The sequence below is a fragment of the Dryobates pubescens genome, chromosome 11, assembly GCF_014839835.1.
Source record: "Dryobates pubescens isolate bDryPub1 chromosome 11, bDryPub1.pri, whole genome shotgun sequence".
Classification (NCBI taxonomy): domain Eukaryota; kingdom Metazoa; phylum Chordata; class Aves; order Piciformes; family Picidae; genus Dryobates; species Dryobates pubescens.
The window spans coordinates 18,572,982-18,599,120 of NC_071622.1; the positions used below are offsets into that span (position 1 = coordinate 18,572,982).

Genomic DNA, 26,139 nt, shown 5'->3' on the forward strand with positions numbered 1-26,139 from the left:
TCTGACACGGAAATAATATACATCCTGGGATTACTTTTGAGAGACCTCTTTCAGCCAGTGAAAGGGCACAAACCTAAAACCTCATGATTTATGAGCAGTGTAGATCCTAGTACTTAATATATTAAAAATACTATTACATAGGTCAAAAAGCACAAAGAACACAGACACTGTTTGTTTTTTCAGAGGAGGAAAGTGAGCCAAGGTATCCAAGTAAATTGCCCAAGTGAGCATCAAACATTATGCTAAATTTTCAAACATCCCTATTTACCTGGAATTTCAAGCTGTGAAATAATTTAAAGCTCCTTAAGACTGGGTAGGCATTTCATCATTGCTGGTAACTTAGAGTACAAGAGAAAACATTGAGAAAATTAAACCATTACTGCTATGCAAAAGTGCTGTAACCACTGGATATTGACTTAAAACATTTATGCTTTGTGTTGTAGTTCAACCTCACCATAGGGACATGAAGTCTGCTTATCTGTACACATTTTAAGGAATAGGGATAATAAGGAATATATATTACTCTCACACACTTTACAACCAGACTCAGCATTTCCTAATGGCAACTGTAGAAGGAGAAAGTACTGCCTAGTCTTTAGACCAAGGGATTGTGAATAGAGGAACAAATTCCATTCTGACTTTTTTCTCAGAACTGGCTATTTCAGTCAGTCTTATTTAACACACCTGTATCACAGATATTATAATCTCAAAATGTTTTCTTTACCAAAAAAGAGGTCCCCTCTTTGCCCAGCCACAGATTCTATTTCCTCTTCCCTTCTGACAGATGCTTTGGCAAAAGAGAGATTTGGTTTACGACATTTGTTGTGTTGATATCACAGAGTCAATGAGAACAAGTATTTATACTTCTATTATGCCTTCACTGAACTGAACAAGGTGTTCAACAGGACATTTTAATTATAATCCCACTTCTAACAGCATGAGTAAAGGTGTTTAAAAAACACAATCAAGCATGAAATAGAACAGTAAACATGCCATTTCAATTACAAAATTATGTATGAGCACATCCTTGCACAGAACAACATTTGAAGACTGTAAGAAATGCTAAAATCCTATCTGAAACCCTGGGATAGTTTGTGCTCAGGGTTGAAGAAGCCAAAATACTCTCTTCTCACACTCTTTTGTGCACTCACACTGATTCCTTAATTCACAAATTCCCAAATGGACAATTTTAATACAAACTTCCATGGAGGAAAAAGCTGCCTTTTTTCTTTTTCTTTGCACTGCAGTGTCATATCAGACACTCATACTGTTTGGGGACTTCTTACTTCCCAGGCCAATGGTGCTGAAATTGAAAAGCAAATGCACTGGCAGGTCCTTGTGGTGTTATTGACCACCCTCTACCAGTATGAAGTGCTCTTCACCAGGAATGCAGTGGAGCAAATATAGTATCATGTTTATGTGACCCACCAGAAACTGGACATGTGTGTCTGGGCACTGCAGGATGATGGGCTGCCCTGCCAAGTGCTGTAAATGCCCTGGGCTGCCAGGAGGGAGGATTTCATCCTTCACTCAACACCACTGTAATATGGACTTCACTGAGTCCTTCATTCAGGGAACTGATAGAATCCTAGAATGTTTTAGGTTGGAAAGGACCTTTAAAGGTCATCTAGTCCAACACCACACAGTAAGCAGGGACATCTTGAACTAGATCAGATTGCTCAGAGCTCTGTCCAAGTTGATCTTGAATGTTTCCAGGGATGGGGCTTCTGCCACCTGTCTAGGCAACCTGTTCCAGTATTTCACCACCTTTATTGTAAAAAAAAATAAAATCCTCCTTTTATCTAATCTAAGTCTACCCTCTTTTAGTTTAAAACCATTACCCCTTGTCCACTGCAACAGTTCTTGCTAAGAAGATTGTCCCTGTCTTTCTTATAGGCTCCCTTTAAGTACCAAAAAGGCCACAGTCCCCTCTGCAGCCTTGTCTTCTCCAGGCTGAACAATCTCTAACTCTCTCAGCCTGTCCTCATAGAAAAGGTGTTCCATCTCTTGCATTATTTTTGTGACCCTCCTCTGGACCCACTCCAACAGGTTAGTGTCCTTCTTGTGCTGAAGGGTTCCAGAGCTGGACACAGTACTCCAGGTGAGGTGTCACCAAAGAAGAGTGACAGAGTCACATCTTTTGATCTGCTGGCCACACTTTTTATTCCTTTATTTTATTCATTTATTTATTTTATTTTATTTTATGCACACTGTTGGCTCACGTTCAGTTTTTCATCCACAGCACACACAATACATTCTCATACAGCAAGCACTCAGGGGAACACACCAAATTCTGAAGTTGTACCTTGGAAACAGCAGAGGAGCTGCCTTTCAGAGACATTCACTCCAGGAGCTTCTGAGCAAGTAAAAGATGCTTCAGTTTGGCAAAGTCTGCTCTTTCTTTAACAAATCAACAGACATTGCTTAGAATAATACAAGGCTGTCAAAGAAGTTTGATGGTTGCGACAGCGTTGTAACTCAGGGCTTTTTGACTTTGTAAGCAAAAGGGAATGTTGGCCCTTCTAGCAGTTAGGGCTGGGGACAGGACAGGGAAGCTTGTTCCATCCATGTGGAGGCAAGTGTGCAGGGATAGGGCAGCTGAGATGGGAAGCTGACAGTCACGGGCAGACTCACCAGCTTTCTGCAGCCAGAAGGGAACATGGACACTGCTAGGTGGGACATTCCCTTGTCCTTCAGGCAAACTCCTCTCTCCAAAGCAGCAGCACAATGCCTGCCTGCTTTTTCAGCACACTGGAAGCACAGTTGAAGCAGGCAGTGAGGCTACAAATCACTTTGCTGGCCATAAATAGTTGCCTGCATGGCCAATGTATAAAGCCAGCTCTGATGGGCACATATCAGTACAATCTGGACACAGTGCTCTCCCAATAAGCAAAGATGGACTCTTCTGCATGTGATACCACTGGGTGCTTCAGAAGCAGCTGGCAGTGCAGTGAATATTCTTACTAAAGCACAGCCAAAGTAGCCCAGCCTGTCCTTTGCAACCCTTGGGGAGAGAGTTTCTCCACACAGGCCCAGAGAGAAGAAAGTTGGAGCAACCTGCATTTCTGCCATGCAGTTTAGACTTTAAATAATGCTGCATATATTAAGTTCTCAAAGACAGCTGAGCTGAAGATTATAATGTAAAATTTGGTGCTATCTGGTTATCTGGACTATTATCGTTTCCTCAAACCCTATTGCTGGCATCTGTAGGTATTTAATAGCACAGACAGCATTAAAAGTTTGTCTGTATCCCATTTTTGAAATACAATTTGTTATTCTCTCACTAGCCTTTCAGAGCTGAGGGGAAAACTCCACATATTTGTTTTCCATTTCTGGAAGAACCTGTCTTTTTCAAAATGCCAGAGCACCTCATTAGTGGAAGCCTTGGTTAGCTTATAGATAGCTGGCAGAGGTGTTTTGTTGTGCTTGTTTCCACTTCATTTTTCCCTGCTATTATGAGTAAGTAGAAGTAAAAGCATAGTTTTCATTACCTTTAATGGGAGCAGAATCTGCTTTTACTTCACAGCTATTTTCCATTCTACTCCTGGCACTACACAGAAATGCATGCGAGGTGAGACACAGCACCGAGGTGACTTGGCGGTGAGGGTTCCAAAAGCCAATGCTAAATGCAGACAACATATTTTTGACTAGTTAGGCACATTTACAGGCCCTGACAGAACTTCAAGAGATGCACTATATGGAGAAGTCATTAACTGAGATTTAAATTTGGGAAATACAGGAAATATGGGTAAACCTACAATTTAAGGCCCATATTTAACATTTCTCTACTTCAAGCAAATCAGGAAATGGAACAAGGCTGTGAAGTCCATTTATACTAGAAGAAATAACACAAAACCTACCTGATTCCTAGTTTCTCCTTGAGGGTACCAGTTCTGTTAGAGGAAAGCCGTACCTTTTCTGTTGTCTTTTAGAACTGCCAAAACTGGGTCAGGTCCTCACCAGGTTCCAACCTCTAGAACTGAACAGAAGGTTCTCCATTGGTTTCTCAGAACTAGATATAGACCAGGACATAATTAGAAATCAGGATCATAACTAGTTAGTTCTGAATAGTTATGAGAGGTAATCATGCATGGGAAAGAAACCATCTTATCTGATGAAAACAACATAATTTTCAGAGTCAAGTTTAGAATGCCATATGTTTTTATCTGTACATTCAACAGAAGCAAACATGGAGCTTGGCATTTGAAAGGTCAGATTTTAAATTGAAGCCATTGGTCAAACATCTTCCTTTCCAATGAGAAACAAAAATAGCTCAGGCAAAGACAATCTTAGTGTGACTCTCAGCTCCCTGCCTGGCCTCCCTGTGCAATTCAGGAGCAGTTTCAGGGCTGGTCTTCTTTTGCCTTCCTCCATTAGGCACTTGTTTCTCTTCTCCGGGCACAGGCATGCTCAGGGGATGAAGCCTGTGCAGGCAGACTTCTGAACCACAGCTCCTAGGCATTGCTGAGCCCAGGAGCCACAGCTGTGGCCTCTGCAGCCATGAGCCAGGACACCATGCACCGCTTCATAGCTGCACACCTGAAGCACCAGCCAAACTCAGAGATGGAGAAGGAGCAGAAAGTGGTGACATGCTCTCATCAGCAGGCCCAAGGCCTTGCAGGCATGAAGACAAAGGACAGTGAAAAGAAGGTATCTGAGAGATGAAACAACTGCTTTACAGAGTACAGCAACAACAGGAACTGAACTCACAGAGAAAACAGTGTCTGTATGAAACATTATTTCTGCTTTATTTTGTAAATAGAGAAACTACGACTTCATGTCTTACACTTCAAGAGACATACTCTTAGGCTTGTTTTCTTCCATATCAGAGCCCTCAGAAATCCAAAATGTGTCTCCCTATTTCAGTTCTGGCTCAAGGTTAATATCTAGAAACAAGTAATGTAACATTTCCATCTATCTTTTCTACTCTTCTGGCAGTTTTAATTATACTAAATGCTATGACAATTTAAACAAGACACATATCAGCTTCTGGCCTCTTCTGTAATGGTTCAGCTGCTACATGTGCTCCAGTGTATTTTGCTCAGACAGGCTGCTGCTGGAGGCAGGGGGAAGGCAGAATAGTGCCTTTCTGTCATGAGAGATTTCACTGCACTGATCATTGTATATTTGATAGATTCTTTGTCAATGTCAAGTATCTTTTGTGGTTAAGCCCAGTAAAGCTAAAACAAAAGGTCTCCTAGATATTAGATATATAGTGACATTACTGAATTCACTTGGAGGCAGTAATTTTTTGTCAGCCTATGAAAAGAAAAATGGAGCTAATGGGAAAACAAAAGGAAGATGCTGGCGTGCCTTTTTAGCTATTTTTGTTTATGTCAGACATTGTGATTGACATCTGGCCCAGAACACCCCTTCAACCACTGAGGATGGTGTCATGAAACAGAACAAAGAGAAGCTGCCAGCCAAGAAAACACCACTGGCTCAGAGAGCACTGCTTTTTGTTTATTTTCTTTTAAGTGTTTCATTTTTAGTAATCAGTATCATTACACAAAAGTAGTTCACTCACATGCACTCCCCACTTACTAATTGGACTTCTAAGTTTCCTTTGCGTTTGCTTTTTTCCTGCCTGTTTGAATGGCACCAGAGTACTGGTTTGGTTGGATGACAGTCTGTCATAACAGTGATGTTTGAGGTTAGTGAAAACTGACGTGAAAAATACAATTCACTGGCCTTTAACTAAAATAGCAGCTCTGTTTTTTGTGAAGTTGGCAGGCAGCATTTTTAAACCCCTTTTATGGCGAAGGCAGTTACAACATGTTTTTCTCTAGATCAAGCAGTTTCATCATGAAGTACATTGTCTATGTCTGTTGTCATATCAGGACATTGCCTTTGAAGAGCAGTTTGCTGTTTCTTGTGTCTCTTCTTGAAGTGCCCTAAAAGGGTTAAGGGAGTTTCATGGTAATTGTCCAGCACCAGGCCAATTACAAGGCTTTAAAATTTGTTTAGGAGTGATCAATGACCAGAATAGGTCCTACAGGTCCCAAATACCAAGGAGTCTTTGTCACCCAGCGTTCTGCAGGTGCTGTAGCATTTCAGTGTCTTGGTCAAAATTATGTATCAGCAGGAGGAAATTATTCCAGATGCTGAACATTGTATCAAAAGACTTTTCACAGGATGAGAGCAAGAAACTCCAGCAGCCACTTCCCTTCATACAGTTATATACTGAAATGGCATCAGAACTCTTACCTTACAAAAAAAACCCACAAACAACCACCACCAACAAAACAAACAAAGAAACAAACAAAATCCAAAATAAAAAGAAACCCTCCACTTAATCACTTCAAATGATTCTAAGGAAGTTGGCCTTTGAATGCATGTGTTGGAGCTAAACATGCTTGCACCTTTTCAGTAAGGTACCTTTCAGCACTGAACACTGGGGTATATTGTATAGAAGCACACACTTAACTCCCCTCAGCATTAATAGCAGACATTCTTGCACATCGAGTGGAGAATTTCTGTCTCTCTGCACTGTGCTCTAAAAAGAACTTTGAAGAAATTGAGAAAAACAGAGAGTGCAGTATATTAATTTTAAGGAGATGAAAGCAGTACATGTCATTCCTAAATTTCATGGAAAATGCACCGTTAGTAACAAAGATCAGTAGAAAATTTCAAAATCATTTTGAGCAGCATTAAAATCAGTCTTCCCTGATTTTCTGTTTTCCCCTTATTTTCAAAGCACATACATTAAACTCATTTTATGCTTATAATGTATATAATGATTCTAGACAACATAAGAAGGACACCGGGATTCTTCCTATTTCAACATATAAAGCGGCAAGCCAATTTATGCAGCTTAAACCATTGCTAAAGAAGATGTATCAAAAATTGCCTGTGATCATTACAAATAACACCCTGAAATGTTCACAAGAAGCTGTTTGCTTATCATATTTTCATTAAAACATCTTTTCACCTGCTTTGCTTTTCCCATGCCTGTAACCTGCATTGTAATCAGTCTTATTAACTGAGAACATAAATATGATTTATTATGGTCTGATAATGGAAGTTGCATGGACCAAGAGAAGGGATATATTGTCCTTTGATAAAATGGCTCTTTTCTCTCAAATAGAGCTCTATCATGAGAGCATGCAGAATGTAGTGAGTGATTATTTCCTCAGGGTGAATGATGGCAGAACCCTACAGAAAATCTTCTTGTTGGCCATGACAGCCTCTGAGTGTCCCCAAATCTCACCGAGTTTGACAACCTGCAGACACTTTTGATGAACTGTATTCTTCTGTCAGAGACAGCCTGTCTGGGAGGAGAAAAGGGAACCTTTATCGTCTGATCTGCTATTATTGTCTTGATCTTTTATAAGCAATCTCTAATGCACATGAATATAATATCCTTTCACACAAGTGCCAAACATAATAGAAACATAGTTAAAGGACCCTTTTCCCGGTTATGTAAATGTCCTAATACCATAATTAGAAAAGATGGCCTGTGAATGATAGTGGTAAGGAAAGGGTAATCAAAATATTTTAACATTATCTTTTCTTTTTTTTTTTTTTTTTAAAGACCAAAATCTGTGATAAAAAGCATTTATGGTAGATACAGGGAACTAGTTTGTGCTGAAGCTTTTACCTAAAAAAGAATAGTTTTGAGAGTAAAACTGGTGTTATGTTTTCATAAAACACATAAATGGCAGCTGGTCTTAAGCCAGGAATGATTACTGGCAGATATGACTTAAAGCAAATGAGTATTCCACTCAAAATCCCTCCACGGCTGTGTAGAAAGAACAAAGCGTTATTATTAAGTAGAGTATTTGGACAAAGGGGTGTTCAAGACTAACTAAAGTTTGCCAACAAATCTCTTTTTCATCTACTCCCAGAAGAATAAGCATAACAAAATCTTTTTCAATTAACAGCTGTACACATTAGCAAAACACCCGTCTTCCCCAGCTCAAGCAGTCTGGCTTATTTATCACCAAAAAATGAAATGTTTGGGGTGAAGGTCTCCAAATGGCCCAGTAAAAGCAGGATACTTGATTTTTCATTAACCTTTTGACATCTGGAGCTGGGATGTCCCAATATTAACTACTAATGGTCTTTTGCATTACTAGTTGGTGTTGAGAGAAATCCAAATTGTCAGAGTCTAAAGGTTAATCACCAATTTCACACCGGTGACGTGGTCAGAGTTCGCATGTTATGGCCTGAACAGGAGGAACAAAAAAATAAAGTCATTAACAAAAAACTACACCCCAATATTATTAAATCCCCCTTAGTTTTGGTGGGGGTTTTTTTGTTCATTTGCTGTTGTTGTTTTGTTTGGTTGGTTTTTGATAGAAATTATTTAATGATCTATTTTAGTAAGTATTTTCTACTTTTTAGAGGACTTGGCAAAATTTTGCTGGAAAGTCCAGGTCCAAGTATGTGTCCAACTTGTTTGGTATATTATACTTTTTATAAGGAAAAAACAACAACACAATCTTTGCTTTCTCAACAGCCCAGGCCAGTGCAAGGCAAAGTCTTCCAGGTCTGTTACCCATGTAGATTTTAAAAAACACTATTCAGCTGGGGCTAATTCAGCCTGAGAATTCTGTCCTATCCCTTAAGGTGAAGACACACAAATGCCCATAGTGCAGAGGCCACGTCAGAGATGAATTATGTACAACAGCAAAAACCTGAGTGTAGACTTTTCCCTCCTGCTCCCTTCTATGTTGATTGTAGAAAATAAGTCAACCACAGCATTCCCTTAAAAAAATATTCACAGCAATATTATTTTATGTGAAAGTACTCACATAAGCATCCATGTCAGTACCTCAGCTGGTATCATTTGACCAGAAGTAGTCATATCATACTTTGACTTGTGGCCCAAGAGCTCTCCTAGCCATAGCAAAACCAGATTGATTTTCCAAAAGACAATATAAAACGTTTCTCGAAACATCACAGCTTGGCATTTACTACCAATAACAATATCTACACAAAATGACTTCTCATTTGCTCTGGCAGTATCTGAAATTGTTAGCCTTTGTTAATATTGTGTTTAGCCCTGATCAAAGTCTTCTGATGTCACCATATGGATCAAGCCAGTTGTTCTATGTTTTTGAGACCTTCTATCTTTTTCCAGTGGCTAAGACAAGTAAGTAGTGAATCTTGCCCAAAACAACATCCTTCATCCTGGATATTTTCTGCGTCACATAGTTTCTCTCATCTCTTTCTCCAATTCCAACAAAATCTATGGCAAAAATCTATCCTCTCTTGATTGCTTCAGTTTTAATGGGGACAGGATTTTATCCTGAAATGTTCTGAAAAAAAAATAATCAATCTTTCCAAGTGCCCTATTACTTATTCCACCAATTAGCTGACTGTGGAGCCTGAGTGTCCTTGTACATCTTCCCAGTCCCCATCTGTATACTTGGCTGCATATGTTTATGCAATTAGAAATGGTGAAAATCTAATAAAATTAGGACAAACCTGAGTAAGACATAATTCTGTTTAATCTCTCAAACTGGATTGCTGAAAGCTTGCTGAATTCCCCAAACCTCTCTCAGGTGCCAATGAATGAGTCAATATCATACCAAAGATCTCACAGCATAGCAGACATAAATTTTGCTTCCAGAATCTCATACACACCCTCAAATAATGAATCTAATGTCTCCAAAGTGATGTCAAGGTGAAAAAAAAATAAAAGAAAAAAAGAAAATAAATAAAAAGGTAGCTTCCTCCATTTACCAGCACCATATTTGGTGACCCAGAGTGGAACAAAGAAGACACAGAAGAATTTCGTGCGAAGGAGTGGTCATTTAAAAAGGCCTGTGCCTTCCTATGGCAGTACTAGAGCATTCCAAGCCTCCTACCTTTAGGGGAGGACCACCGACATTATCACACTGGGCTTTGCTAGATCCCTTTGGCAAGCCCTAAAAAAATCAACAAGATGGAAGAATGAAGCTTTCTTTTATCTCAGTGGGATGCCTCTCCATATTTTTCTTTTCAAAGTCTGGTTTACACTTTGGTTCGTGCTGCAGTGGTAACTGGTGGTTTGCACAGAAGTAATCATCAGTCCGGAATAATCCCAGACCACTTTATACCTGTGTCCTCTCATCACCCAGCATTCAAGAGAAGCCAGGAAAGCAAGTGAAGAATGATTTTGGCTGACCTGAGGGGGAATTTTCTTTGAAAGAGAGGATAGAATTATTTAGAGTTGAAGAGCAGAGCAATTAATAAATCTGTTCTTAGAAGAAAGACCCCAGAATCTTTTATCTCAAGTTGTGAGGGCTTTAGGTTTATATCTAAGCCAAACTATTTGTTGCAGAATGGGGCCCTTCAGTGTGAGGAGGAAAATACAAGGGTTGAGGCATTAGGTCCATAGCTGAAAAGAAAATGTTGCCTGCAGGTTTTTTTCTCCCTGTATCTTCATCTTCCTCAAAGACTGCATCTCCAAGTAGTATCTTGTGTACTCTGTGAGATCTTACAGAATTTCAATGAGGTGACTGATCCAGAAAGAGGTTTCCCATAACCATGCAACTGAGGTACTGCTCCCACTCATACAGTTTGGGATGCTGAGATTGTAGAAAATAGAGCTGGAAGAGATTGGCCAATACCTGACAGTATTCTTCAGATTTTTGACTACTCTGTCATTGAATTCCTCCAGTGATGGAGATTTCATCACCGCTCCAGTTAATTATCTCAACAAGTAACTGCCGTTTCCTAAGCACCAAATACAGCCTGTGAGAGAGACTGGTTACTTTCTTTGTCATTATATGTTTTGCTCAAACACAAACCTATCTATGACTTTCACCTTGATGCTTCTGCATTTATTTGTGCCTCTGTTACCTCACCTTTACCCTTTTTTTTTCTACTTCATCTTTCCCACCTACTACTTTACCATTTATTTGTTAAGCCACTCCCTTTCTTTTTTGTATTTTGAACCAGGTGCTCCTTGGTACCCTTGTATTTCTTTTCTTTTGCGTGTCTTTCCAAGCACAAGAAAAACAGACTCATATGTGCCTTGCTACAGAAACTTGTCTCTTGTCATCTCCCCAGACGGGAGCTAAAATGCCATATTTTCATTCACTGCACCAAAACCACTTTTCTAAAAATACAAGAAACTATACAGATGTATTAAAATTCTGATCTAAAGGTGATGTTCTTGAGGTGTGACTGAAACACACTGTCGCTAGTTATGGGAAGCACACGATCTGCTCTGGACATGCACATGCAGGGGTAGGCATTACGTAGACTCAAAAAAAAAAGGAAATCAGAACTCCTGCCAGTCATACTAAAATGTCTGCTTCCTGCTGACTGTTAGTGCATTTCATGCACAAAATTAGTTACAACACAGACCTGTGTTGTAACATAGATTCAAGAACATCAGATTAAATGACCTTATCTCTAATTTGTGCCAGAGAAAGTACCGTCAAAATGAGTTAAGGTGGAACATCACTATAGGCAGAGAAATGTTTTATTTTTGTCCCCTCAAGTCAAGTCCATTGCATTATTGTCACATACCACATAAGTATGGCATGGCACTACAGGCTGCTTGGCATAACAGGTAGTTGGGGATGTCGAGATAATCTCCAAAATTCCATGCAGCTCAAACATTAGTGCTTCTTTTAAAAAAACCCAACTGTTTCAGGTTTTTTCTTTCCCTTTTTGACATAAATTTATCAAAGAGGTGATTGCTGTCATGGCAGGAAGCAGTATGATGAATAAAAGGGAGGACTAAGGAAAGCTTACTCCACTCTTAAGAGTATGAAACAAGTTTGTTTTCCAGCCACCTATTTCATAGTGCATTGCTGCTCCAATATAAATGTTTTGAACTGCAATATTTTCCTGCCCACACTGACCAGGACCTGTGCTTGAAAGGCCCGAGTGCAGTGGTCTGAAGCAAGACTACTGTGGGCATCTGATAAAGGAGATATTTGCAATAGCACTGAGGAGCCACAGCAAGGAGGTCTCAGACTATGCCTTTCCGTAGAAGGTCTGAACATAAAGCAGAGAAACTAAACCTGCTCTTGGGAGGCAGAGGTGCTTTGTCCCCTGCATGATCTCAGAAAACGTATTTCCCCTCTCCAAGCCTCAGTTTTACCCTGAAATAGTGACTGACAGCTTCCTGTCTTCCCTCTCTGGATTCGTGTCTTTTTTGGCTAGTGGCTGCTCCTGATCAAGGGTAGGTCTGATGACTGTTAGTCTAACCTCCAGGAGGCCTCTGGACACTTCTATATTATATTTGATAATGAAGCCTCTTGTCTTATCCAATCAAGGAAAAAAAAAATAAAAAGTAAGACCAGAGGAAACTGGCTCAGCACAAAATGGCAGCCTCAGTGGAGCAAAGTCAGAACCATTAGCTATTGACTACTATAGAAATACTGAAACTGCATCAGGGATTTCTCTTTTTTTTAATTGCTATATAGGGATTTAAATGAGATTTTTAAAAAGAAAGAAAGACAGAATGTTTAGTCTACAATCACTCTCTGCTGCCAATACAGGCTATCATATAAATTACTTAGACACTTTTAAAAATACATTATTTACTCAATAACCCATAATGGGTCCAGAGCTCCTTTTACATGCTATTATAGAAGTACATAATTGCTGAATTTTCAAATGGATATTTCTTCTAGGCAATAGTCTGTAATGGCTCCTTCAAAGCTCTTACGCTTTTATCATATGAAGGCCTAAGTAGAAAATGTTTAGTTCACTGATCATTGACCTAGTAGAGAGCAACAGCTTCTCTGGAACAACTATTGTCTGCTAGGGCAGATGATGTATGAATGACATTTAAAAAAATTCTTGGAAGTATGTGCTAGGGGAAAATTGCTGTTCATGTGCAAAGCAAACACTGCTGCTGAGATCCTCAGAGTTCTTTTGTTTGGTTCTGCTTGGTTTCATTTTTTTGTTTCTGTGTGAGCCCAAGAACCAAAGAAAACAGTTGGTTTTCTGCAGGAAATAAGAACTCAGTCAAGGAGCCTTTTGCATCAATGAGAGGCATTTCCGTGTTCTCAGAGGCTATTCAGCTCAATTAAAAATTGTCTCCAATGATAATGCAGGTATTTGGGACTTGTTACAATGTAAAGAGCTGAATTCTGAAATTAGAGAAATAAGGGATGCTGCAATGGGGCAAATCACATTTCTTAAACTCATACTGGACACAGAAAAACTCACAGGCCTGTCCTGAGTTTCATCCAGAAAGGAAATAGTCAGCCTGACACATTTTCAGCACTATTGCTATGAATCTTACAGTTATTGAGCTACTGTTCTCTGCTTCCATTTATCTTTGAAGTCTGCTGCTTCCATTTCAAGACACAAACAAAGGTTCAGGTTCCTAAAAGCTTGGAGTAAGAAAACACATTTTCTCTCCCTGCCCACTTTGGGCAGTAAAGCCCAAGGAGGCACTAGTGCCAAATAGATGTCAACTGCGTCTAAGTGAGGACAGATGTGAACTGGAGGCAGTCAAGCAAAGACCCTCAGAAATGATGAAAGGTATTTCCAGCTCTGAGCCTGATGGGCCAGGTTCCTTGCTCAGTAGCACAGCTCCCTCACGGGCTAAGGGCTGATGGCAATGGGAAATGCAGCTCACCAAAGGAGGCTCTGAAACAGCCAGCTCAAGAGCTGTATGTGATCTTAACACCTTGTGCCACCAAACCAGACCAATTATCCCTAGTTTGGTGCTGGTTTATATGTGACCTGACATGAGCAGCTCTCCCATGCCTTTTATTGGTGGATTTATTCAGCCTAGTAAGGCTGCCTGAAACTCCTGTTGTTCTGGCATGATTAACAGAAAAAAAAGACAGTTGCTGGAAATTCTAATATTTCCTTCTGTTTGATTCATCTGATCGAAGAGAAGCTGAAATCACAAACCAATATGCAACCAGGCTGCACCAGTAGCCTCATCATGCAAATGAGGCACACTTGCAGGTGAACTTATTAGAGATCAAATAGTTTTAGGCATGGCGGATAATGAAGGCAGAGTGCTTATGTTGCAACAGTCAGAGCTGGAATTTAATCATGTTGTTGATACCTACAGCAGCAGTGAACAAACACAGTAACAGCCACAAAAAAAATCAAGCCTTTAGAATAAAAGGAAATTAAAAACTAGACAAATAATAATTGTTTTAAAAGACCCCAACCAAGAAACAAAGTGTTTTCAAGAACAATCTTGCAAGTTAGATTTTGAAAACCTTTGAGCTCTGTCTCTGTCATCTGGAAAAGTGGGGGTTGCAAGGAGAAGCTGATGTGATGTCACTGCCTGTTCCAAGAGATAAATGGCTCCTATGAACCTTTGGGCATGGCTCTGCAAGGGGAGAGGCGAGTGCCCTGCAGAATTATGCTTGGGAATGAACCACAAGGTGAAACACAGATCACACTGTGAAGGAGCATCCCCTCGGAAAGAATTCCGAGAGAAACAGAAACAGCCTCCTGGGTTGGAAGTTGTAACAGGAGTTACACAACTGACAGGCTGGATTAGCAATCTGGTAGACATTATTAATAAATAAACTCTGGAGAGGCATTAGCCCCTTCTGTCTCAATAAACCTCTCACATGCTTTCACCATCCTTTATGCAGACACCTGGGGAGACCCTGAGCAGGCCCACACAGTTTTGCCTGGTTTAAGAAGCAAAGATGAAATTCAGCAGGTGAAAACTGCAAAATGGAAATATTTGGATTCCTGTTGGCAGACAGAAGTGGCTAAAAATGCCGTTTGACATTTCTTGTCATACCAGTTGGTAGCAGAAGAGCTGCAAAGATGTCAACAGGAAGCCCTAGAGGTTAGAGGGAATGATGTAACCACATGGGACATAATGCTTGGTGTAGAGATTTCCAGGAATTGATTAGTGCCATTCATGATGACAGCAACCAGCAAGAGTATGAGGACTGGGTGAAGGACAGCATTCTGGCATTGGGTATTTTCCTCTTTTGATGTAAATACCTGGTCTCATTGCTTCAGATGCATAATACAATAACTGTATGGTATTCCTATACAGCTTTTTCTGGGAAGAATTCAAAGCAGCACACTACCCAGCAACACACAGCTACTCCCACACAAAGGGTCACAGAGAGACATCTACAGAGGTTGAAGGCTAAGGAAGACTCCAGGTCCTCTTTCCTCGAGATACCCTCCCTTCTGTTCCTTTTATATTCTGTGAAGTATAAGGTGCAGTCAGGTCGTCCTCATCAGTACATTGCTTTATGCCTGGACTACACAGAAAGCTATGAAGTGCCATCTATATTTAACGGGAGGCCTCTGATCTACACGAGTGGGTGGAAATTGATAGTGAGTGACATGGGTGCTGACAATGGCACACAAACTCCACAGCACTCTTAAAACTTTTAATTGCATTTTAAAGCAATGTAACATAGCAACGTTTAATGAGTACTTTGTTTAAGAAATTTTGACTTTATAAGCTAATTAAAGAGAAGGAAGGGTTACTGCACTAGGGCAACAAATCCAGGCTGCTGAATGTCTATAATACAGTAACTTGTAGTTCAGATTCAGTTGGCAGCCTTGCAAACCTCCAGCCAGCCAGCATGAATGATGTTGGGTTTTTTTCACTGGCAAATAAATTATTATTATCATCATGATTATGTTAATTAAAAAAAAAGGTAAAGGATAAGAAAGTTTTTTTTTTGCCAGGGTTGGTAAGTTTTCATGGCATTTTTTGCAAAGCTGTCATATGGCTGTGTTAGATGAAACTGGAAGGCTTTATATGAGTAGCATTTAACTTTAAACATTCTTCATGGAAACTTACATGGCACATAATTTACATATTCAATACCAGTGACAATTTACTTCTCCCATCTGAGCAGGGCTTTCAACTATGCCACTTGAACTAAATTAATAAACAGTAATTAGAGAATGTTGTGCGAGCGAGCTGTTGATGTTGAGAAGATTCTAATCAACACCTTCTTTTAAGGGCCAATTAAAGCTGAATGTATGCAATATAAACATCTTCTTGTATTTAGACATGAACCGGTGAACAAGGCAAAAAATAAAAATCAGAACAATTACAGCAGGTTAGAGATGGAATGATTAATCATTAATCATGAAAGCAGCAATAATTCCTAAAAACCACTGGCCACCTTCCATGGCGAAGCACTAATGACTTGTGCAAGTCAATCCTGACTAAGATAAACCTCCATGCTTTCACAGAGAGGCTTTTCTCTGAAAGCAGCTCTGCATCTGCCTCCAATTTCCACTGCGGTATTTACCTGCCTATATGACAGCCCTGCATCTAAAGCGAGTCCAGAGCTGCAGTAGAAAGAAGGCTTCCCTAGAGGTGAGGCAGTAAAGGCAGATGTACCCATCCCATTAGCACTGTCTTGTAGCAGAGTGAGAGCCTCCCCAGCAGGTGATCTGGAGGAGGATTTGCATGGCATAGCCCTCACCAGCACCACTCTTGGGAATGCAAACACAAGAACGACTCTGAGTGAGAGGTAAAACTTCCCCAAACTGTCTCACATCTACTACTGGGGAAGAGCAGCACAGGGGCAATTACACCAGAGCAGCTAATGAACTTGGTGCTTGTCTGTGCTACTTCACTCCACTGAAAACATAAGGTGGCTTATTCCTGAAAGATGAATTTAAGACAGCGCCCTTGTTTCCAAAATTCCTGAAGGACAGAGGAAAGGCCATCTTTGATTTAGACAAAGATGATCCTTAGTATACCAAAGAGAGCCTGCAGTAGTAACGTAGACTTGCATATCACCATTATGAATTGTCAGTAAGCTAGAAGTAAGTATAACTTCACACAGACCACAGCTCACTGCTTCTTAAAACCCATCATTAAAACAAAATGTAAAAATCTCATTTAAGCTGGTGCATGAAGCACATGCAAAATTTGTCCTTCAAGTTAGGAGATAAAACAGGCTAATAAAGGTAAGGCAAACATATGTTCCAATACTGCATCAGTATCATTTGGGAAAAAAGGCTGCATCACTTATGGCCATTTGGCATCCAGAAGTACTGTCACAGTAATAGGATGTTGTCACCTCAGGTGTCACTGAAATCTGCAGGAATTTTACTTAAGAATTATAGGATTAGGCACATAATCAGCGTTTCTTCCCTTTGAAAATAAACATTTTCACTTACCATTTCTATAGTGGTGTGAGATCATTATCTTGTGACAGTATTTGGTTCTGCTGGCATTATCTCCTAATTAGCTATTTTAAAATATATGTAAGAGGGTGGAGGTGACGAGTGGACTTGTAAATCTGACAGGTCTGATAAATTCTTACAAGTTCTACTAATCCCAGCCTTTGAAAATATATTAGTAAGGCCAAGCTAGCACTTTAAAGAACAACACAGCAAAAGCCTCATGTCTTGAACTCTGGGAGTTCAGCACACAAGAGAAGGACTCTGGCACCTGGAGCAGAGCCCCTGCACCGGAGCAAGAGCAGGGAGCAGTGGGAAGTGGCATGCCAAATGGGAAACCGGCTGTGGGAAGAGGACATTATTGAAAGGCTGACAACCTCTACATTGTGGTCAGCCCTATATTACAGCAGTATCATCATCAAAGGTGTTTGGTGTAGAACTTTGGGGGACTTTTGAAAATCCAAACACAGAGAAGTTTACCAGAGATGAAAAGATGCAAGTAATACAAAGGGAAAAGATCTAACAGACTGTTTGATATCCTCTGCACTGTCTCTATATCCTGAGAGATCACTGCATTTATAGGCTCAAAATCACACAAGCTTTCTCCAAGATACTTCATAATATATGATCAGGTCTGGGATTTCAGTCAGTGGCACAGTAAGAATTAGGAAGATAGGTATTCTGGTATGCTGGACTTGTATTTTCTTGCAAGAGGTTGGTTTATTTTTCTTTGTAAAAAAAGAAAGTAGGACACATGTATAGATGACAGGTCATTTTGGAAGAACTCAGATGCATGCAGGAAGCATTCCTTCAGCAACAGTACTCTTCTAACAGAGCTAGGAACTATGATGTGTTTCTGAGTTGCTTTTAAGCCTCAATCCAGTAAATGTGTCGGTGATTTTCAGATTGTTCTGAACAGTGGAAGGCAGCAGGGTAAATGTCTGAAGAGTACTGATAGCACGAAACAGGTTCTGAACTGACATTTACTCCAGTATTTGCAATTCGATTCAGCGTGCCAGCATGCAATATGCTTTTTATTCTCATTGGATGGAATTTCCAAAGCCTGAATCTGCTTGCAATAACCATGGTCCATCAGTAACTTTACAGTAAACATGGAGGGGCAGAGGGAAAAAAGGATGTAAGCAGGAAGAGGAGGAGTCTACATTAATATTCTCTATAGATATTTGTTCCCCATTGAAACTTTTCTCTTGCCTAAAGTCCTTTTGTCACACCTCTTCAGGTCCACTTGGTGAATAAATTAAATTAAACTCCACGCTTGCTCTTAACACTTTTTAAAGGCAAGCCAATCCTCTTGGCTTTTCAGACCTGGACATGTACATTTTTTAAAATGCTATTGGATAATTTCTCTCTTTCATAGGCTGGTGCTTTGGCCTGTCTGCACCCTATGTGCTCACTAAGGCTCATGCATAACTGCAATGGACGATTAGTCCAATTAAGTCTCCATCAATTTCAATGGCTTATGCAAGAGGAGATGGGGCACAATATGTAATTTCAGGGCTTTTTTTGTGAGAGTTTTCAACCCTTCCATGAACTAAATCATTTTATCAGTTCCCCTCTTTCTTTCTTTTTTTTTTTTTTTTTAATTTTGTTCCATTAAACTACAGAACTGGAACATACTCATGAATAGTTTCTTTCTGCTCTAACTCAAGGAGTTCCTGACCTAACAAAAACTGGTAATTAACTGTCTCGAAGACTTTTACAAAAGCCTTTTAAAGTAAGTCCTAGTACACGGCACTTGCAGCAGTGACTTCACAGTGCTGATACTGCAATGCATCCTCTATTAAACAAGGTTTGCACACTATCTCAAGATCAATTCTTGGCTGTTTTCTCCACTGTTCTCCTACTTGGAAATTCCAAAGTTCTACATTTCTTTGTGTGGTAAAGGCTAACCAGCTCCTCCTTGATGCAGTCCTGCTCTGAGTTCACTTGGCTTTGTACTGCTGCCTTAAACATCTCAGTATCAGAGGGCCACTTGCCACCAGCATAAAGACCAAGCAGCAGGTCTCCAGTGCCTAGGCACGGTTCAGCTTCCCCTTACAGGTAGTGTCTGCACTTTTGGTGCAGATGCATTTGGGCATGATTTGGGAGTGCCCAATAACTGATGCATGTTCTGCACCTACTCAAAGCAGTGAGGAGCTCTCCCTGGTAAAACACCAGGCTTTGATTTTTCAGCTTTCACCAGCAGCATGTGATTTGTAGCTGCTGCTGCAGGTTGGCTTTAAGCACGGCCAGTTTTGCCTACTCTTGCTTATCTCACCTGGTTATATTACATTCCTTTTCTGATAAAAATAGTACTCTGATGAGTGTTTCTCTGGTTCCACCATACTTTTACGCTTTCTGCTAACCAGTGCAAGCCTTATTGTTGCAATTGTAAATATTTTGCATCATCGTAGATCTAGCCAGATAGCTTGTAAATAGCACAAAAGAAACCATTAATGTATGTCTTCCTGTAATGCTCCAGACAAATTAGTTCACTGTGGAACAAGTACATACATATGTGCTAGCCTGTATTTCTTGCAAAATCAAATCATGTAAGGATGCCTCAGCCAGAATAAGCCATAAAGCTAGACAAGGCATGGAAAAAACACCATCCCCAAATATGTACTGCTTAAGTTGCAAAACTGTAAAAAAAAAAAAAAAAAAGCAAAATTGAAAAGGGCAAAGGAGAGAAAATGTAAACACAAGCTTTTATACACTCTGTGTAATACAGAGTGAATGTAATTTTGACATGCTGGTATCATGAGCTGCCAATGTAGTTCAGAAGAGAAAGGGATATCTCCAGAATTATGGCAATGCTGCCTTCCCTCATCAAAAGTAGTTGCAAGATCTATGTCTGTGGTTGCCAAGTCTAACTGCCTAGTTGGAAACCAAACCAGGAGAAATAATTTCCTCAGTGATTGTACTTAAGGTGTCCAGAAAGATCACGACTTTTCAGATCCTTCTTTGGAAAAGCAGTCCTTTTAGGGGCAGCTCACAACCCCCCCCCTCGGTGCAATGAGTGCACTGCTGTTGAAAGCCCCCCTCCAAACATGCTGTATTCAGGACATCAATGAGGTAATTGTACTGAGCCACTACGTTGATTTTGTGCCTTTGAAAAATCTCCACCTTAACACAAATACTCCATCACTGTCGGCTGAACACATTTAACTTTTGAATTAATGTTATTTTCAAGAGGTCAGACATGTGACAGTAACAACAGTCTTTTGCCAAGCCATGTATTTCAGGTCTGCATCTGAATTTCCCCAGAGCCTGGTATTGTTTAAATACGAGTAACTGACTCTGGCTCATCGTTAATGCAAAACTTCTGTTCTCTGGACTCCTTCAGGGCTCCACTAGTGGCCTCCTTCCCCATGTAGGCATAGGGAGGCAGATCCACATGGTTCCCTCTTCCATAGTACACACTGCTTAGCAGGTCAGAAGGACCTGAGAGCCAGTACCTGAAAGTAATGGCAGTCATTTTCCTTCCACTTTTGTCCACATCCCAAAGACTGCCACATGATTCATTGGAGGTTTAGATGATAGCCACTTGTTTTATGAAAACTCACACATCCACCAAAGGCCACAACACCAACATGGCTGCTGGACAGCCTCGTGCTTGCAGAGAGGTGGAGAGGAGTGGAAGCCTTTGTGAGGAGGGGCAGTGGCTGCCTGCACTCACATCTGTACTTTCACAGAGGAACAAGAAGCTGGCATCCACTCTAAGGATAGTCTATTTTATATTACATTGCAATTGTATGGAATACCATATCAGTGCTCTGTGGTCTTGTGGTAGTTACACAGATCTAGGGTGCTCAGAAATATTTCAGGAAGCACTATTTGTGGAAGCACACGCAGCTGGAATTGGCCTGGACTCTGGTTTTGTTGGAAATAAGTAACATGCCTGCCCCACTCCATCAATCTCTGTGACTCTGGCAGCTATCAGTTAGTTAGAATCATAGAATTGTCAGGGTTGGAAGGGACCTCAAGGATCATCCAGTTCCAAGCCCCTGGCCATGGTCAGGGACACCTCACACTAGATCAGGCTGCTCAGAGACCCACCCAGTCTGGCCTTAAAAACTTACAGGGATGGGGCTTCTACCACCTCCCTGGACAACCTGTTCCAGCATCTCACCACCCTCATGGTGAAGAACTTCTTCCTGATATCCAATCTGAATCTACGTACTTCTAGTTTTGTTCCAACCCACTTCCAGTTTTGCTCCAATCCACCTCTAGTTTTGTGCTAGTTGCAGTGGGCTTTGGGATAGGTCTGGTCATGTGTGATGCCACAGCCCAGTCCTCATGATAAGCAAAACTGAAGATATCTGCAGTTCTGCGATGAGCATGTTCTTACCAAATTAGCTTCCAGTAATACCAACTAATATTGCACAAATACTGACATTAGTTCTCTCCATGTAGTAATGCTAGAAATCCCTCTCTGCTGCTGTGAGCTGCTGAGAGGATTTTGGGGTGCACAGTCTCCATCTCCAGACATACCTCCAGAGTCATGGCCTGGGACTCATGTTCTCTCTGCCTCTCAGCACAGGTGTGATCCAGATCTTCTGTCAGTTAAATCTTGTTTTCCAGCTTGCTTTGTAATTCAGATAGTGTTTCAGTTCACTTGGCTGGCATGGAATATTTTCACCACACCCTTGTCTCTTCAGACAAACAACCTCTTTTCTAACCTCTGGCAGAGTTAAACCTGGTGAGTAAGAAGAAACAGTAGTTAAGGCATAATAAATAAAGCTACCCTGAAGAAATATGTACACAAAGCAAGATGAATGGGCATCATCTACCTGTATAGTGTGGCTGCTAAACATGGGAGAAATAAATCAGACATGTCAGGTGTGCTGAGACACCTGACAAACAGTGAATGACATTTCTTAAAACTGTAGTTTTATCTCTGCTCATTTGGATCAAACACTTGTAATAGTTGTGGATTAATTTCCTCCCCATAGTCAAAACAATAAAGCCAAGGCACCATTTTATTAATTTCCAAACTAATGTCAGATAAGCAGAATTGCATTTTAAAAAGTAAATACCCTGCCATAGAATTGGAGGATATGTAAGCATTTGGGGCTTTTTTTCCTGTGTCTATAAAAGCAGGAGGTTTTTAGCATTATGAATAGATTTCATTTTGTAAGTTGTGCTACAAAGCACTGATAAGGCAATGGGAAAGCAGCACAGATTGAGGCAGAGTAGGAAGAAATACCACCCATATTAGGAGACAGCCACTTACTTAGTGGCTCCCATTTGAATAAAGATGCCATTGTTCAGCCAGAAGAATGCACATATTCACAGACCCAGCACAGAATAGCTCAGTGTATCTAGAACTCCAGAAGTGTCCAAATTACAGCCTCAGGGCCAAAACTGCCCTTAAGTCTTTCTGAAGAATGACCCTCTGCTTAATTAATCAGCGCTTTAACTGTGAGTGATCCCAGGACACACTTTTCTCAGGCCTTTTTCTTAGCTCTGCTTGTTCAGAACAAACCTTCAAATGTTCTCTGGCTGATTTTTGACCATTTTTTCCCCTTTCAAGATTATTATTTCCTGCTTTACTGTGAAAGCTCATTAGAAATGAAGACCAGCATCTAGATGATCTCAGTTAAGTTTGCTTGGATAACAAATTATTGACTCGGGATGGAGAGACACAGGCACCCTTTCAAGGCCTACCAAAAAAGATTAAGTCTACAGACTTCCAGAATACTGCTACTGCAATTTTCTTTCCATATAGTAAGAAAGAATTATAGCAGTGCTGATGAATTTGTGCATGCCATTCTGTTAGTCATATTTGATCCCACTGCTGTAACTCCAGCTGTTGTGTATAGAATCCTTACCAAGATCTCTTTCCCATTCACTCTGCACAAGAACATTTGAATTTACAGTACTGAGACTCCTTCTTGTCACATGCTGTCTGGATTTTCACAAAGCTTTTTTTTTTTTTTTTCCTTTCTGGACAGAACTGAGATTTGTGGCAACTAGAAATGCATGAAGACAATGAAAAACATTGTCCAAAATGACTTTGCAAATTGGGCTTGACCTTGTCTACCTAGCTTTGATGATAAAACCCATCCTATTTCAATTGAAGCTAAAGTTTAACAGGGAAAATCAGAGGTTTTGCTTGAAATTAAAACAGCTGATCTTTACAGAGAAAATCAAATGGATTTTGACTCTCTTCACAAACTTGTAACAAAATATATCAAGGTTTTTAAAAAGTCAGCATGAATGTCTTGAAAAGCTATAATGATAATATAATCTGCAGCTAGGGAAGCTGGAGCCATACTGTTTGATAGGCCCTATCTTATGATATCCAATAGTAAGCTAAGTGAAATGATATGACCGGATGGCCTAACTAAATTTAGTAGTCTGGTGAATTGCCACTCTACTAAATTTAGTCAGCTCATAATGGGCATTTGATATCTACAGGCCAAATGATAAAATCTGTCTTGCTTTTTTAGGTTCCCAGCAACTGCACAGTATACTACATTGCACTGTTAAGAAGCAAGCAAATCTGCAAGGGAAATCAGGGAAAGGGGGAAACTAGGACCCTAAGGAATGCAGAAGGAATCAGGGTATGCAAATCTGCATCCTCATGCTCAATATTACCCTGACAACAGGCAAAGGTGCCTGGGTGCTCCCCAAATATGTGACCTGAAGGAAGGAAATGAGGGCTCTGTAGGTGTAATAATCCTGCCCACTGTAAAGCCACTACTCCCAACACAATTTGTGGTGGACCCATGGGAAACAGGTGGGAGCTGAGCTCTCTGAGCTTTACTGCTTTTACAAAACATATGCTGGCTGCATTTTCTTACCATTCCTTCTACATTTTCCATTCTGGGCTTTGCAGTACTGATGGTAAATAGGGCCATGAATTTCTACACAGGCTTCCCTGCAACTCTGAGACAACTTTACAGCTATGAAAACTGCTAAGTCACTTTTCTCAAAACCGTATTTGAGGTGTTACTTACAGAGTTCCTGCTGTTTAAGGGGATTTCTGCTTCTCAGTTCATGTGTTCTGTGACCTCTCTACTGGTGTGAAACCAAGTAGGACAGTTGTTTGGACACTACACTATTTGGACATGAAAAAGAAGCACCATAACATTATTCCTGTGCCCTTAAAAAGAGCTGCATCTTTCTGTCTTCATGTAAGACACTGCTGAATGCCCCATGTAAACTCAGTGATATTTCTTGAAAACAGACAAGAAATAATGCCCTCATCCTGACTTCATCCACCAGTATAGCAATGGAGACATAGCCCTGGTATTCAGCAGGTTATGCAGATCTAGATTTCTACTGAAGGTTGAATATTGTGAACTATGTAAGCTTTGACCCCCTCCCTACAACAGACAAATTTGACCAGTTGGAAGTTCCATATGTATCATTCTCTGCAGGAAGAAGTTTTGCTGATCACAGTTGTGTGTACTCAGAACAGTGGTTTTAGAAAAGAATGTATCTTTAAAATAAATAAATAAATAAATCATCATAGAAACTCCTAATTTCCTAAACCAAAAGGGAAAAGAGTGCTCCTTGGAAAAATACTTTGTCCTTTTGGCAGAAGAGGCGCTTCTAAAAGAGGAGCTAAGGAGCGGGTCTGAAAAGAAGTTCATTACAGTTCCTACCTGCCTGCAGTCCATCTGTGTAGACAGAGTGTTTTGGAAAAAAAAGAAAGGACAGAGGCTTAAAATTCAGAGCATTCCATGCATTTGTGACACAACAATTTTCACTCAGAATTTACCCTTTTGCAAGATTTTAAAATCTAAGTTGACAATAAATGGATGTGGGAAATGTGATCACCCTCTCTAAGTCCCCTCCTTGTAACTTTTTTGCCCGTTTTGACCCCAACTGCATCTGGAGGTTGTGTAGGTCTCAAACACACATGGCTATCACAGGCATCATAAAGTGCACCCCCTACCAATGCCCCCATCAAGATGCCAGCCCACCCCCACCTCAGAGAGTCTGTCACAGAGGAAACCTATTAGACACCAGAGAACCTAACCACAGCGTCTAAATGCACCAGGAACCAGGGTGCCCTAGTTCTGCTGCTCACACAGTAACTTGTTTTTCTTTTTATAATTATGTCTTAATCATTCTTTATGCTGAAATAATCATAGCATATTTACAACCAGACTCTATTTTGTCTTCAGATCACTTTCTATGTGGCCTCATACTGCCATTTCCAGCCCAAATGACACTCTTCCTATCAAAGCCAATTTGGATTTCTTTTCTCAGACACAAGTTAGTAAGGTATTTTTGTCAAATGATTTACTCAAGTTCAGATGTTACAAATAGAGCTGCCGGTGTAAAGAGGTAGCGCAGCAGTTCTGGATCTGACCCAACACATATGGGTTTTCTCCTCGCTGTATTTTCTAACTCTGTAACAAAACCTCACTTGTGTAACACGGCTTCATAACCCAACAGTCGTGATGCCTGCCTGCTCACTCCAGTTGTGCTTCTCACTTTTAGTACAGATGAATACTTACTGGCCAAGAACCACAAGCCCACAAGCATCATTTTTCCAAACATCATTAGCCCTTTTTTTTTTTTTCCCCCTGGTTGTTATTGCTTCTTCTTTTCTGATACAACTTTCCCCCTCCTTGCCACAGTTAGAGCAAGCTACTTGTAAATATTTGGAAAAATGCACTAGTTTCACATTGCTCTTAAGATGAGTTTCATCTAGACTTGCTCATTTACATACATTCATGTTTTACAGGTTTTGTCCCTCCTCACTTTTTAATCAAACACCTGTTTTCACAAAGCCTTCATTTCTTCCTAATTGTCAATCCTTATTATTTTTGACAAAGACTGATTTTTAGTTGTTTTTCTGTTGTTGTGGGGGTTTTTTTAAGTGGTTCTATTGCTCATCCATTTTAAAATCATAATTAACTTCACCTCCTTCCTCATTTGCTAATGGGTCTATTTTCTCTCCAGTATTTCCTTTTCCCCTGATACATTCATAAAGTCTCTCTTGTTTCTCTTACCGCTTTGGCTAACTTTAACTCGTTCTGCTTTAAGCTGGGGAAAGGGAGACCTTCACAACACAGTGCTTGGAACCTCCACACCATTTTATACTTTCACAATCTTTTGCAGACATCA

The 26,139-nt window shown here is 40.3% G+C and overlaps 1 protein-coding gene across 7 annotated transcripts in view; it reads right to left on the reverse strand.

The window, feature by feature from the left end:
* Positions 1-26,139, reverse strand: part of LMO4 (LIM domain only 4) — a 112,484-nt gene that overhangs the window by 41,786 nt on the left and 44,559 nt on the right. For all 7 annotated transcript variants that reach the window (XM_054165430.1, XM_054165428.1, XM_054165429.1 and 4 more), the window contains one exon: positions 21,544-21,748. In XM_054165430.1, the coding sequence (XP_054021405.1) occupies positions 21,544-21,555 (12 nt within the window). In that variant the 5' untranslated portion in view covers positions 21,556-21,748. The remainder of the gene's footprint in view (positions 1-21,543; positions 21,749-26,139) is intronic.